At 39.4% G+C, this 16,483-nt stretch overlaps 1 protein-coding gene across 1 annotated transcript in view; it reads left to right on the top strand.

Moving 5' to 3' along the window:
* The window catches only part of SLC44A1 (solute carrier family 44 member 1), a 231,099-nt gene extending 215,480 nt beyond the window's left edge, over positions 1-15,619 (top strand). The window contains exon 16 of the mRNA XM_070375176.1: positions 13,859-15,619. Within this exon, the coding sequence (XP_070231277.1) occupies positions 13,859-13,873 (15 nt within the window). The 3' untranslated portion in view covers positions 13,874-15,619. The remainder of the gene's footprint in view (positions 1-13,858) is intronic.
* Positions 15,620-16,483: the final 864 nt, after the last annotated feature.

Genomic DNA, 16,483 nt, shown 5'->3' with positions numbered 1-16,483 from the left:
GTCTGGCTCTAGGTGAGTGATCACACCATCGTGGTTATCTAGGTCACCAAGATCTTTTTTGTACAGTTCTTCTGTGTATTCTTGCCACCTCTTCTTAATATCTTCTGCTTCTGTTAGTTCCATACCATTTCTGTCCTTTATTAAGCCCATCTTTGCATGAAATGTTTCCTTCGTATCTCTAATTTTCTTGAAGAGATCTCTAGTCTTCCCCATCCTATTGTTTTCCTCTATTTCTTTGCATTGATCACTGAGGAAGGCTTTCTTATCTCTCTGTGCTATTCTTTGGAACTCTGCATTCAGATGGGTATATTTTTCCTTTTCTCCTTTGCCTTTAGTTTCTCGTCTTTTCTCAGCTATCTGTAAGGCCTCCTCAGACAACCATATTGCCTTGTTGCATTTCTTTTTCTTGGGGATGGTCTTGATCACTGTCTCCTGTACAATGTCACAAACCTCTGTCCATAGTTCTTCAGTCATTCTGTCTATGAGATCTAATCCTTTGAATCTATTTCTCACTTTCACTGTATAATCATAAGGGATTTGATTTAGGTCATACCTGAATGGTCTAGTGGTTTTCCCTACTTTCTTCTAAGTCTGAATTTGGCAATAAGGAGTTCATGATCTGAGCCACAGTCAGCACCCGGTCTTATTTTTGCTGACATTATAGAGATTCTCCATCTTTGGCTGCAAAGAATATAGTCAATCTGATCTCAGTATTTACCATCTGGTGATGTCCATGTGTAGAGTCTTCTCTTCTGTTGTTGGAAGAGGCTGTTTGCTATGACCAGTGCGTTCTCTTGGCAAAACTCTGTTAGCCTTTGCCCTGCTTCATTCTGTACTCCAAGGCCAAATTTGCCTGTTATTCCAAATATCTCTTGACTTCCTACTTTGCATTCCAGTCCCCTATAACGAAAAAGATATCTTTTGGGGATGTTAGTTCTAGAAGGTCTTGTAGGTCTTCATAGAACTATTCAACTTCAGCTTCTTCAGCGTTACTGGTTGGGGCATAAACTTGGATTACTGTGGTATTGAATGGTTTGCCTTGGAAATGAACAGAGATCATTCTGTCATTTTTGAGATTGCACACAAATACTCCTTTTTGGACTCTTTTGTTGACTATGATGGCTACTCCATTTCTTCTAAGGGATTCTTGCCCACAGAAGTAGATATAATGGTCATCAGAGTTAAATTCACCCATTCCAGTCTGATTTAGTTCACTGATTCCTAAAATGTCAATGTTCACTCTTGCCATCTTCTGTTTGATCACTGCTAATTTACCTTGATTCATGGACCTAACATTCCAGATTCCTATGCGATATTGTTCTTTACAGCATCTGACTTTACTTCCATCACCAGTCCCATCCACAACTGGGCATTGTTTTCGCTTTGGCTCCGTCACTTCATTCTTTCTGGTGTTAATTCTCCACTCCTCTCCAGTAGTGTACTGGGCACCTACCAACCTGGGGAGTTCATCTTTCAGTGTCTTATCTTTTTGCCTTTCATACTGTTCATAGGGTTCATGGGGATCACCTGATGCATTGCATTATTCCTAACATTATTTTTCCTGATATTTGATTTACAGTGACATTTACATTCCTTTTAAGTCCCAGGATTGTAATATCTTTTATGGTTTTTATTTTTAAATTATAAGTTAAATAATTCCCTTGGGTGGTAAAATAATTCCTCTCTCTTCACTGCTACTTTGCTCATAAATCTTTTCCATTTTTAAAAATAATGATCAAAGAATATCCGCTGCTATTTCCTAAAAGCCTTTTTATGAATGAGTCCTCATTTACTCCTGCAGAGTAGATGTTCTTCCCATTTCACAGATGAGAAAATAGAAGCTAAAGGAAGATTGGTAATTTGCCCAAAGTCACACAATTATTTTTAATTCTCTTTTTTACCAGAGTCAGAATTCAAGCCCAGTCTCTAGAAAGAATTTGTTAAATAAGTAAATTGAAAAATAAGGAAATAAATGGGTCAGTATGTTTGTATATCTGTCTGCCTATCTATCTACTATCTATCCGATTCAACTCATATAAAAAATAGTTATATGGGGAGTTCCTTGGTGGTATAGTAATTAGGATTTCAGACATTCACTGCCATGGCCCAAGTTCAATCCCTGGTTGGGGAATTGAGATCCCACACACCGTGTGGTGTGGCAAAAAGAAAAATAAAAAGAAAAAGTTTATATGAAACTAACAGCGATGGTTGTGATTTATAGTCCATTTAACGCCATGGACTGTAGGCTGCCAGGCTCCTCTGTCCATGAGATCTCCCAGGCAGAAATACTGGAATGGGTTGCCATTTCCTTCTCCAATATGAAACTAATACAACATTGTAAATCAACTGTACTTCAGTAGAAATATAATAAATAAATTAAATGTTACAGTAAGTAAAATACACATTAAATAATTTCTATATAACATGATATATGTTTAACATGAAAAATGCTTCTGCTTACTGTGATATTTGAGACTTTTCCCTATGGTATCAAAATTCTTTGAAAGCTGCACTAATAGATTAACAATACTCTTTCACTTGAATCTAAATATTATATTTTATTCAGTCTTTCTTCTGTAATTGAGTTTAGCAATTGCCTCTCAAAATTAGGGATTCACACCCACATGCTCATCTATCATTGCTCTCAAGTCATTTCTGGCTACCCTCCCTGCATTCTCTCTGTTCCGGTCAGCAGACCTCTTGGAACCTTGCTGTTCTTTGAATCAGCAGGTGTATCTCAGGGCCTTTGTACTTGCTGCCATGTCTCCTGCCTCATGTGCTTCAGGTCTCACTACAGAAGCTACCCTATCTGTGAAGCCTTCCTTGAACTACTTATGGAAACAGGTAAACTAACTCTACCACCATATTCCCTGTCTCAGTTAATATCCCTTATTTTTCTGTATAGCACTTATTATCCTTTGACATAAAATTATTTCTTTGCCATCTGTCAAAAAGGTCTCTGCAGTTTTAATTAGAAGACTATTAGGTATTTAAATTAATTTGGAAAAAATAATTATTCCCATGCAGAACTTTGATATTATCTCAATTTTGTTTGAATCTTCTTTTGTGTCTCTTAGTGTGTGTATGCCTTAATTATAGTTCTTATAGTGTGGGGCTAAATTTCTTACCAAAGCTTTTGATAGTTTTCTTTATTTTCATGAGATATAATTTACGTATCATAAAGTTTACCATTTCAGTGTATGATTCATGGTTTTGAGCATTGTCACAAAACTGTGCAACCATGACTGTATCTAACTCCAACACTCTTTAATCATCCCCAAAAGAAGCCCCATACCTTTCAGCAGCCTGTGCCTCTTCCCCTCACTCAGCACCTGACAATCACCAATCTACTTTTTTTCTCTATGGATTTGCCTATTCTTGATATTTCATGTAAATGGAATCACACAATAGGTAGACTCTTTTGTGTGGCTTTTTTCAGTTAGCGTAATATTTTCAAGGTTAAACCAAGTTGTAGTGTGTACCGGTACTTCAGTCCTTGTTATGACTGAATAATATTCATTTGTGTGATATGCTACATCTTGTTTATCCATTGTTAAGTTGATGAATATTTAGGTTGTTCACACCTTTTAACTATTATGAATAATACTGCTATGAACATTTGTGTATGAGTTTTTGTGTGGAAATATGTTTTCATTTATCTTAGGCATATACCTAGGAATGGAATTGTTAGGTCATATGGTTTAACTGTGTTTAACTTTGGATGAACTGCCAAACCATGTTACATAGCAGCTGTACCATTTTACATTTCCATTTATGTATGATGGTTCCAGTTTTTCCATATCTTTGACAATACGTGCTATTTTCCATATTTTTTATTGTAGCCATTTTCATGGGTGTGAAGTGTTATCTCATTTTAGTTTTGTTTTGCATTTTCCTAATAACTAATGATTTTAAGCACCTTTCCATATGTTTTTTATCCATTTGTACATCTTTTTAAGATGAATGTTTATTCAGATCATTTGCCCATCTTTTCACTGGGTAATTTGTCTTTTTGTTGTTGAGCATAAGAGTTCTGTACATAGTATGGATACCAGATGCTTAACAGATATCTGATTTGCAAATATTTTCTCCCACTCTGTGGGTTTTTTTCTCTTTCATATAGTCTCCTTGAAAGCATAAAAGTTTTTAATTTTGATGAAGTCCAATTATCTGGTTTTTCCTTTGGTAGCTTGTTCTTTTCTTGCCATATATAAGAAACCATTGTTGCTGCTCCTGCTAAGTCACATCAGTCATGTCTGACTCTGTGCGACCCCATAGATGGCAGCCCACCAGGCTCCTCTGTCCCTGGGATTCTCCAGGCAATAACACTGGAGTGGGTTGCCATTTCCTCCTCCAATGCATGAAAGTGAAAAGTGAAAGTGAACTCGCTCAGTCGTGTCTGACTGTTCGTGACCCCATGGACTGCAGCCTATAGGGCTCCTCCGTCCATGGGATTTCCCAGGCAAGAGTTCTGGAGTGGGTTACCATTGCCTTCTCCTAGGTTGTAAAGATTTGGTCTTTCATTTTCTTCTGAGAAGTTCTGAAAGATTTAAATCTTTCAGCTATTTTTAGTTAATTTTGAACATGGTGTAGAGTATGTGTTCAACTTTCTTCTTTTTGCATGTGGCTGTCCAGTTGTCCAGTCACCCTTTGAGGAAAGATGATTCTTTCTCTATGAAATGGTCTTGGCACTCTTGTCAAGGTCAAAATCAGTTGACTATGGATGCGTGGATTTACTGCTGGACTCATAGTTCTATTCCACTGGTGTTTATGTCTTGGCAGAATTTTTGATAAATACTTGTGTGAACTGTGTACATTTTTGTCTCTAACAAGTACCTGGAGTGTAGTTGAACTGGCCCAGGCTTCTTACCTGTCACCTGGCTTGGGTAAGAGACTGACATCTCCTCTGAGACATGAGGATCTTAAGAGGAACACATACCTGACAAGAAGGTGTAGAACTCTAATTCCACGGGTCTACTTAGAGACAAACTGACAAATTAGGTCCAAATTCCATCTGCCATAGTGTGGTTAAAAGAATTTGAAGCCGTGTCAATTTTAGGCAAATATAACTCCATACACTCATCCCAGCATCTGGTAAGTATCTGTTGAGACCCTCCTCTGTACCATGCTCAATAAAGCAGCTTTTAATATGAGGACTTTTATTTCTCCAATATAAACTATTTGCAAAGTTACCAAAAACAGTAAGTTAACTGTATGAAATTATCTTTTTTTGGTCAAAAACCATTGAATGGTGGCTCTAGTTCATGAACAGTTGATTACAGCTCTTTTCTTTGTCAATAATTATCTAGGAGGCCAACTACAGTAACTGTTTAGGCCACTCCTTGTTAAAGGTAATAAAACCTTATCATTTGTATATAATAAAATGCTTGTCCTTCTGTTCCATTCTGTTGAAGATAGGGGGGGAGGATTTGCAGGATTGCATAAAACTTATATCACATTATTAACAAGTGATGTAGAAAGAAAGGGGCAACGACAATGATTCCCTGGGCCTGGAAACTTTGTCTGTCTTTAGATAAAAGCTCTGTTGCACTACAGTCTGCTAGAACAACCGAAGACTGAGCCCTCCTTCCTCTTTACTGATGCCAGAGATCCTATAGTAGCATAGTCCAGTTTGTGTCTGGTAATGTTTAATCCTGATGACAGCCAGAACAAGAATCATCACTCTGAACCCTGGAACAAAGATGATTTTCTGCTCAGCTTAAGTTCTGTTACAGTGCATTAAAGCGAACTCATAAAGATGGACCAGACTTTTAAATGAAATAATTCCTCTTTAAGTTGTTTAAAATTGAGCCTTCCATTGGACATTATAAAAATAAAAAAATTCTGTTTGTCAAAAGACAGCATTTAAAAAAGGAAAGGTAAACCACAGACTGGAAAAATGGTATTTGCAAAATACATTTGAAAAAGGACTCACCTAAAATGTATAAAGAGCTTCTGCATATCAATGAGATAAAGAAAGATAAGCCAAATGGGTAAAAGACATGGATAGACATGTCACAAAAGAGGATAGTGAAATGCCCAATGAGCATATAAAATGATACTTGGCATCTTTAGTTAACAAGGACATGCAAATTAAAACCACAATGAGACACTACTACCCACCCACCCGAATGGCTAAAATTTAAGATGTTGACTAGGTTGTGGAGCAACTGGAACTCTCATACACTGCTCATAGGAAAAGAAATAAAATAAGCACACTGGAAACTTTGGCTGTAGTATTAAAGTTAAAAATAAATAAACATCCCAAGATCCAGCAAGTCCACTCCTGGTTATGTACCCAACAGAAATGCATGCACATGTGTATTAAAAGAGAAGTTCAATAATGTTCATGGAAGGATTATTTGTAAGGGCCTCAAATTGGAAACACCTCAACTGTCCACAGTAGTTGAATGGTTAAATAAATTGTAGTATATTCATTCAGTGACAAACCATGCAGAAACAAAAAAGAATGAACAATAGCTAACTTGAGAAAACACACATAAATCTCAGAGATATAATGTTGAGCAGAAAGTTAGACACAAAAGAATACATGCAGTGTAATTTAATGGTCGAATCAAGATTAAAAATAGGCAAAACTAATGTATGGTAAAAGAGAGCAGAGTAGTGGTTACTTTAGGGAGTGTGTTGACTGGGAGGGATCAAGACAGAGTCTTCCTGGGTGCTGGAAACAGTCTGTATGTCAATCACCTGTAAAAATTCATTAGCCATGTATTCTTAAGATATGAACATTTTATTGTATTTATTTAATTTTTTTAAGGGGAGTCTCTGAAGAGGGTAAAACAGGACATAGGGGGGCATCAGAAGCAGAGGGATCGTAGTAAAGACAGGAGGTTAAGTGGAAGTCTGTACACTTACAGCAGAGGATCTGAAGCCTCCTTCTCCCTCTGAGCTCCCAGAAATCTAGCAACCATGCCTTCAGACCCTAAGCAGGAGACTGGAAGATTATTCTCTGGGAAATCTGAGTAGGCCAAGGGAAAATACCTAAAGATATTAACACCAGGAGTTCTCCAACAAAATGGCCCAGCCGAATCATCCTGTAGTGAAGTTCTTCAAAACCAATACCTACTCACAAATAAAAAGCTTTTCATTAGTTTTTAGCACCCTATTCTGTTTTTTTTAATTGATGTATAGCTGATTTATGGGCTTCCCTGATGGCTCAGCAGTAAAAAATCTACCTGCAATGCAAGAGGCCCAGGTTTCATCCCTAGATGGGGAAGATCCCCTGGAGGAGGGCATGGCAACCCACTCCAGTAGTCCTGCCTAGAGAATCCCATGGACAGAGGAACCTGGCAGGCTGCAGTCCATAGGGTCCCACAGAGTCAAATACAACTGAAGCAACTAAGCAGCAGCAGCATGGCTGACTTACAGTGTTGTGTTAGTTTCTGGTGCACAGCAAAGTGATTCAGTTGTACGTATATACTACATGTACATAAATATGTGTGTGTATATATATATTCTTTTTCAGATTCTTTTCTTTTATGGATTATTATAAGGTATTGAACATGCTGAGTGCTCCATTCCTTTTTTTAAAGGAATTTAAATTTTTGGTTGTCTTTATTCCTAATGACAAGGGAACATGATGGAATTTAGACCCACTGTCCACCCACCTATCCATCATCCAGGCAGCCACCATCCACCTGTCCACCATCCATCCATCCCTCTTATTTGTTCTTACTGAGCTCCTGATGGGTACCAGGAATGGCCAGGTCTGGGAATATAGGGGTGAACAAGGCAGCTATAATCCCTATGCTGATGAACCTCATGTGCCCCATTCTTAAGAATTACTAGACCCCTAAGGCAAGACTCTACCATGAAAGACCAAAACAAAGAGAAAAAAACAACAAAATAACTTGGAGGAAACAGACTGCAAAGTGTAAGAACACTTTTAAAAAAAATTACTAAATTCAGATAGATGATAGAGAAGATTGTTTTCATCAAAAAGTTGCATTATTTAATAGAGGAAGGGACTTCCCTGCTGGTCCAGTGGCTGTGCTCCCAATGCAGGGGACCCAGATTCGGTCCCTGGTCAGGGAACTAGTTCCCACACGCTGCAAAGAAGATTGAAGATCCTGTGTGCCGCAACTGAGACCCAGTGCAGTCAAGTAAAGAGATACATAAATAAATATTTAAAAAAGAGGAAGATTCAGAGAACAGAGGTTGAGGGAGGGAGGGAGGAAGAGAAAGAAAAGGAAGGGGAGAAACGTCATACTTAGGAAAAGGATCAAGAATCAGAACAATCAGAACATTGGCTTTTTCAACAGAGCACTGAAAGCTAAAAAAAAAAAAAAAAAGTTTTAAAATTCAGACGGAAAATGATCATAGAACTCTATGATCTATTCAAACTATGAAATAAATATAAGGGTAGAATAAAGATATTTCAGATATGCAAGGGATTTACATGCAGTCATACCAATCATCATCAAAGAAAATTGGTCACTCAATGTTTTGTACATAAAAAACAGAAAATAATCAGGATAAACTATTTTTATTTCATGGAGGTACAGTGAGAAAAAATTAACAATCAAAAGAAGGCATGATGAAATCTGAACATAATAAAAAATGAGAGAATTTGAACCGTTTGAATTTACTTTTTATTCAACAAACATGTACTGAGAACTACTTTTTGCCAGCATTGTTTTAAATGATGAGGGTGTCTGTCCATCTGTGCTCAGTAGAGAATGACTCTTTGCCATCCTATGGACTGTAGCCCACCAGGCTCCTCTGTCATGGGATTTTCTTGGCAAGAATACTGGACTGTGTGATGCCACTTCCTCCTCCAGGGGATCTTCCTGATCCAGGGATCGAACCCACATCTCCTGCTTGGCAGATGGATTCTTTACCACTGAGTTACCTGGAAAACCCAGCATTTCTGTAAATGATGAGGGTACAGTGGTGAAGAAAACAGAAGTCTTTGCCCTCATAGAGCACTTTAGGGAAATGTTTAAATAATAATTACACATCTAATTAATGAAATGTTATACAACCATTGAAAAACACATGAATACCAGAAACACAGGAAGTGTGTGTAATATGATGCAGGGTAAAAAGACCACAAGCTGTGGACAAAGACAAAAAGGGAAGTCATAAGCCTGAAAATGGATATGCTAGGATAGCAAAATTATGAATGTTTTTCTTTTTTCAAAATTCCCTTTAATTTTATATTAGGTTTTCTAACAGACAGGGGAACATCAAAACCCAGGATGCTAAAGGATATTGTATTTAAATTCAGGTGCCATCTAATAAATTCTCCCAAGAAGCTGTGTGATGCCTCTTCCTCAAGAAAGAGAAGGGGAAATTACCTATTCCTCCAAAATCACTGCAGATGTTGATTGCAGCCATGAAATTAAAAGACGCTTACTCCTTGGAAGGAAAGTTATGACCAACCTAGATAGCATATTCAAAAGCAGAGATATTACTTTGCCAACAACGGTCCGTCTAGTCAAGGCTATGGTTTTTCCAGTGGTCATGTATGGATGTAAGAGTTGGACTGTGAAGAAAGCTGAGCGCCGAAGAATTTATATTTTTGAACTGTGGTGCTGGAGAAGACTCTTGCGAGTCCCTTGGACTGCAAGGAGATCCAACCTGTCCATCCTAAAGGAGACCAGTCCTGGGTGTTCATTGGAAGGATTGATGTTGAGGCTGAAACTCCAATACTTTGGCCACCTCATGCAAAGAGTTGAGTCATTGGAAAAGACCCTGATGCTGGGAGGGATTGAGGGCAGGAGGAGAAGGGGACAACAGAGGATGAGATGGCTGGATGGCATCACCGACTCGATGGACGTGAGTTTGAGTGAACTCTGGGAGATGGTGATGGACAGGGAGGCCTGGCGTGCTGCTGTTCGTGGGGTCGCAAAGAGTCGGACACGACTGAGTGACTGAACTGATGGGAAAAACATGGCCACTTGCTTAGATGTTATCATAAACTTTTTATTTCTACTTCAGCTATGCAGAGAAAGATGAGGGTGTCGGAAAGAATGCAGATCCAATGTCAAATGGGAGGCTCGAAAGAGCAATTAAACCTCGCCTGTTAATTAGTTCCATGGGTTAATGAGCTCTAGGAGCGGAGTGAGCAGACTCCCTTTAACTGAACCAGAGAAAACTCACTGGCAGCTGAAGGGCAGTTGGCACCATAGTTTTCCATACAGGACGCTAGTTTCCTGGCCCATGAGAGAATAACACAGTGGCGATGTTTCTGAAGTACTTTCCATAGGTGGTAGTGAAAGCTCAATTTACCACCATGTGCTTATGTCAAATGAGATTTCAGGAATCTCCATGTGAGTTACTGTGTAAAGAATTCCTTTATACTGTAGAGGAAGCAAGGATTTCCTGGACCAGCTGATTAGATGTAGTTGGACACTAAATCTGAGAAGAACATTCTGGGTTCCCAAGGTATCTAACACAAAAAGAAAACTCAGGAAGCCTCAAAATGAATGTTCTAATCACGCCTTGGGATGAGTTAGATGTTCTGAGTTTTTTCATGTTCAAGGGTAGTAGGAAAGATATTGCATCAGAGTGTCATATCAGATCTTATTCAATTAGACTATACATTTTGTTTACGTTTGGCTTTTTAAATAATATGCTAAACTTTAAAAATAGGAAGAAAGCTAACTGCAATGTTATTATGGAATCATGGAATAGTAAAGGACATTATGGGAAATTAAAGAAATACGAATAAAGTATGCAGCTTAGTTAATAATTATGTACCAGCGTGTGTTTGTTAATTGTGATAAAGGTACCATAGTGATATAAGATGTTAATAATAGAGAAAGCTGGATGTGAAGAATATGGAAAGTCTCCATAGTATCTTTGCAACTTTTTTGTAAACCTAAATCTATTATAAAATTTTAAATTTTATTTAAATTTAAAATATATATAGGAGGGAAGAACTATTATCTCAACCTCAGACAAGTCACAGCCTTGGCATAAGTCTAGTATTCAGGCTGCATGACTGCAACTAAGCATCAGCCACTAAGGGATATCAGTTGAGTCCAGTTTCTGTTATTTTCAGCGACAGAGAAAAAAGTTGAAACTGCAAATCAAAATACTTAAAAACCATAAAGTATGGAACCGATAAGACAGCAAGGTTTAGATTTTGGTTGTGGAAAATAGGAAGTCATACATTCTTGAGTGAAGAGGTGATACAGTGAGAACAATTGAGGGATTTGTTCTATGAGCAGACTGCAAAATGGATTGAAGCTGAAGAGAGGCTGAAGTAGGGGTATCAGTGCTGCTGCTGCTGCTGCTGCTGCTGCTAAGTCGCTTCAGTCGTGTCCAACTCTGCGACCCCAGAGACGGCAGCCCACCAGGCTCCCCCGTCCCTGGGATTCTCCAGGTAAGAACACTGGAGTGGGTTGCCATTTCCTTCTCCAGTGCATGAAAGTGAAAAGTGAAAGTGAAGTCGCTCAGTCGTGTCAGGGGTATCAGTGAAGAGGTGATAATTGGCAGCTGAAACAAAAGCATTAAGACTAACCCCCTAAAATGAAACTTAGGGCAAAGGTTTCAAGCAATGTTATTCTTAGTGTCACATACAACCTCTTCTAGGCAGCTGGGGACAAGCAGAGTCTATTGTGCAGATGGCTATATCAGACGATCTTAGCCTTGCTCCATTAGATATCTGAGATCACAGAAGCCCTTTCCTTGTTCCAGGTCCACGGTTCTTGGTCTTTGTCAGGTCTGTGTGTTGTCACCTCTGCTTGTCCTGCATCAGCTCAGTACTTGTTTGATAGTCAAACCTGAGTCAATGTTTCTTTTTTATTTTTAACCCATGGAAAAAGCAAGAGAGTTCCAGAAAAACATCTATTTCTGCTTTACTGACTATGTCAAAGCCTTTGACTGTGTGGATCACAATAAACTGTGGGAAATTCTTCAAGAGATGGGAATACCAGACCACCTGACCTACCTCTTGAGAAATCTGTATGCAGGTCAGGAAGCAACAGTTAGAACTGGACATGGAACAACAGACTGGTTCCAAATAGGAAAAGAAGTACGTCAAGGCTGTATATTGTCACCCTGCTTATTTAACTTCTATGCAGAGTACATCATGAGAAACACTGGACTGGAAGAAACACAAGCTGGAATCAAGATTGCTGGGAGAAAGATCAATAACCTCAGATATGCAGATGACACCACCCTTATGGCAGAAAGTGAAGAGGAACTAAAAGGCCTCTTGATGAAAGTGAAAAGAGGAGAGTGAAAAAGTTGGCTTAAAGTTCAACATTCAGAAAACGAAGATCATGGCATCCGGTCCCATCACTTCATGGGAAATAGATGGGGAAATAGTGGAAACAGTGTCAGACTTTATTTTTTTGGGCTCCAAAATCACTGCAGATGGTGACTGCAGCCATGAAATTAAAAGATGCTTACTCCTTGGAAGGAAAGTTATGTCCAACCTAGATAGCATATTGAAAAGCAGAGACATTACTTTGCCAACAAAGGTCTGTCTAGTCAAGGCTATGGTTTTTCCAGTGGTCATGTATAAATGTGAGAGTTGGACTGTGAAGAAGGCTGAGCGCCGAAGAATTGATGCTTTTGAAACTGTGGTGTTGGAGAAGACTCTTGAGAGTCCCTTGGACTGCAAGGAGATCCAACCAGTCCATTCTGAAGGAGATCAGCCCTGGGATTTCTTTGGAAGGAATGATGCTAAAGCTGAAACTCCAGTACTTTGGCCACCTCATGCAAAGAGTTGACTCATTGGAAAAGACTCTGATGCTGGGAGGGATTGGGGGCAGGAGGAGAAGGGGACGACAGAGGATGAGATGGTGGATAGCATCACTGACTCAATGGACGTGAGTCTGAGTCAACTCCGGGAGTTGGTGATGAACAGGGAGGCCTGGTGTGCTGCGATTCATGGGGTCACAAAGAGTAGGACACGACTGAGCAACTGAACTGAACTGAATGGATTTTTAAAAACTTTTCATCAGGAAAGGATTCAAACTTATAGAAAACTTGCAAGAATAAAAAGAGTACACTGATAGACTCTTGTTACATCTACTGTTAAATATTTCTCTCTCTAGGTATATATGAATATACATAAATGTATGCACATTTAACATTTTTACTACTTGAGGATAATTTGCATACAGACTTTAGTCCTATTTCATTTTATATTTCCTAAGAATTAAGACATTCTTTTACAAACCACAGCATAGCTGTCAACTTTGGTATGTTCACTCAGTCACTGTTTGTTGAGTTGAACTGAATGACGGGAACACCCATCATCCTAGTCTGACCTTTCCCATCGCTGCGTCATGGGAGTGAAAAATTCAAAGTTTTATTTGAATTTCAGGTTTGGGTCTTTTAGAGTATCACAGAATCAGATTTTTCAGATTAGTTTTGAATTTCATTCTTTATGGGTTTGACTCAGTTGTTCAGCTATTCTGAAAACGTCTTTGTGAGAGAATACTACTGAAAGCAATAATGGCAAACACTAACCGAGCATTCGTTATTGTCAGGCACTGTTCTAACGCATTTAATCCTCACAACAACCCTAAAGGGACATGCCATGATTGTCTCCATTTTATACATGGGGAAATGCAGGCACAGAAGTTGAATAATTTACCCAGAAACAAACAGCTCGTAAGGGGGCAAAATCAGGATTTGCACCCAGGCTCTCATATCTCTTTCTTAATAGTTAATATAAATGTGCGTCTGTTAAACTAAATGTACGTCTCTCTCTCTCTCTCTGTGTCTGTGTGTGTGTGCATGTTTAGCCTTCTTACATTTCACAGTGTCTTCTCTAAAGAGGATCCCACACTATTTCTTGTTATTGATTGCTTTTCATTGTGTCGTGTTCCCCTAGGAGAGATGCATTCATTATCTTGATGTGTTTATTTTTCAGCTGAGGCGAAGGTGACTGGTCCCAGGAGCCCAGAAGAATGGACTCAGAGGAGGCTGTTTACACGAGGTTCTCCCACTCACCAGCTGTTGAGAGTCTATGGATGAAGAGCAGGATCTTATTACTTCAATGGAAGCCTGTGACCATGATCCCAGCCACCAGTAGCCAAGAGGACTTGGTACAGTGCAGCTGCCTAATAAATGATTCATCAGAAGCATTTGATACAAACGTGTTGCAGCAGCATCTTCAAATTTAGTGTTGCCCTCTTATCTAGGCTTGTGTTTGTTAAGAGATCCCCACTGTCTCTCACTTCCGCGCCAGTACTGACCTGAAGGCTGGGTCCACAGTGGATTCTTGTCATGCAGGCTGGCTCTGTTTGACTGCTATTTATAAAGCCAGTGTGGGTTAGTAACTATTTATTGAGTGCCAGTTCCATGGCAATTGTTAGTGCTTTACAAACATTTAATCCTCATGCAAACCCTGTTGCATGAGGTTGTACCTGTTATCTCCATTCTGCCCTCCAGACAATGGAGGCTCAGAGAGGTTGTATGCTGCGTACAAAGTCACACAGTTGGCAGAGTAAGGGCTCAAATTGAGAGAAATCTAAAGCCCCTTCACTTTAACATGCTGCTTTTCTTCACTGCTCCAGAGATTATTAGTGCTGCCTTCCTGCATGTTCTCACTGGCATTCTTCTTATAGATAAGGTGGGGATGGCCATGTGCGTGACGGCAAGTGTCTGAGAGGGAGGGTCAGGAGGCTTTAGAGGCACCGAAGAATCACAGAATTATTCTCTAGGAAAAATAACACAATGCTCTTTTAGATCAGAGGTTGATAAACTATGCCTGGTGAGTCAAATTGGCTCCCAACCTCTTGTAGCAAATCGAGTTTTATGGGAACACAGCCACGCCCAATCCTTTATGTGCGGCCCAAGGCTGCTTACTCCCTACAATGGCCGAGTTGCATAGTTGTGACAGAGGCCATATGGCCCTTCAAGCCTAAAATACTGATTCTCTGGGCCTTTCTAGAAAAAGTTTGCTGACACCTGTTTTACATGACTGAGGAAGACAGCCAAGAGTTCTTGTTAGCACCAAATTATTATTTTTTTCCATTTGACTGAAAAACAAAGATTTGTATTGCTAAGGTCATCACTGGTGGTGGTTGGAGTTGGGGAGAGGGTTGATGGCTATAGGGATTGAACCAGGGATGCTAAGGCAGGTCTGGGCCTCTGGGTCCTCAGCCCAGACTCATCCCACTCATGTCCTTCCTGTTTCCCCTGCCAAATCAAGTTTCCTGAAATAATTCTGCTCATAAACTTTTAAGTGGCTTCCCACTTATAAAATACTCGAATTCCAACATCCCAACCTGGAATTTAGAGATCATAACAATCTGACCCCTATGAATCCCTCTCTCCATCCCTTTTATTCTTTTTTTAATCATGAGCCAGTCACGCCAAATTTGAGTTTATATTTGAAAGCCAGTGAACTTGTCTTTGATTCACTTCTACATAAGCAGAAAAGTAAACATATAATACTTGTGGGTGATAATGGGAAACCAGGCTGAGCTTTCATACATGATGTGTTTCACCTAAGCTAAAAGTTATAAACAAGAATTTATAAATGTTTCAGTTATTAATACTTTTCTACAAAAGACATTCTCCAGTTGTTTAGAAAAAATATTCAAACTAAGGTTTTGTTTTTAAATTGTATTATCATAAACTTTCTCCCACATTGCTGTGTATTTTTCATAAAGATAATTTTTCATGGCTGCAGAATATTTCATCTCTTAAATGTTCCTGAGTTTTCGTGGTGTTGCACAGGTAAATGGGCATTGAAGGGTGCCGTTCCCGTTTGTTCTAACTCCTATCTCCATTCTCTCCAGTTGTTCTTCTCATAATTTTTCACCTTTGCTCAGGCTGTTTCCTTAGCTTGGGAAGGATCCTCGTGTCTTTTCCTGTCTGCTTAAGTCCTAACCTTACAGCTTAAGTCCCTTCACCTTCTGTCTTCGATCTCCTGTGGCTAGGGGAGAGTTCAGCTTGACCTTCAGAATGAGGGATGGATTTCAAGAGACTCATGTCTCTAGAAAATACTGACATAGTGCCATCTTAACTTACTGCAATGGCACTGGCAATATCAAAGTGCTCAGAAACCTCAGAAATCCTTATTCCCTGCTGCTGTATGCAGGAGAATGGTTTATTGTAGAAAAGAATAATAGTGCACATATATTATGTGCTTTCTATATGTCAGGCATTATCATAAGCACTTTATATACATTGTAATTTCTCTTCATGACAACCCTTTCACTTGGGTACTGTTAATACTCTCATTGGAAGGACTGATGCTGAGGCTGAAACTCCAATACTTTGGCCACCTCATGCGAAGAGATGACTCATTGGAAAAGACCCTGATGCTGGGAGGGATTGGGGGCGGAGGAGGAGAAGGGGACGACAGAGGATGAGATGGCTGGATGGCATCACCATCTCGATGCACATGAGTTTGGGTGAAATCCGGGAGCTGGTGATGGACAGGGAGGCTTGGTGTGCTGCTATTCATGGGGTCGCGAAGAGTCAGACACGACTGAGCGACTGAACTGAATTGAATACTCTCATTGTTCAAATATGAACACGGGTA

Source organism: Bos mutus, chromosome 8, assembly GCF_027580195.1.
Source record: "Bos mutus isolate GX-2022 chromosome 8, NWIPB_WYAK_1.1, whole genome shotgun sequence".
In the NCBI taxonomy this organism is placed as follows: domain Eukaryota; kingdom Metazoa; phylum Chordata; class Mammalia; order Artiodactyla; family Bovidae; genus Bos; species Bos mutus.
This window is presented reverse-complemented; position numbering and strand designations above follow the sequence as displayed.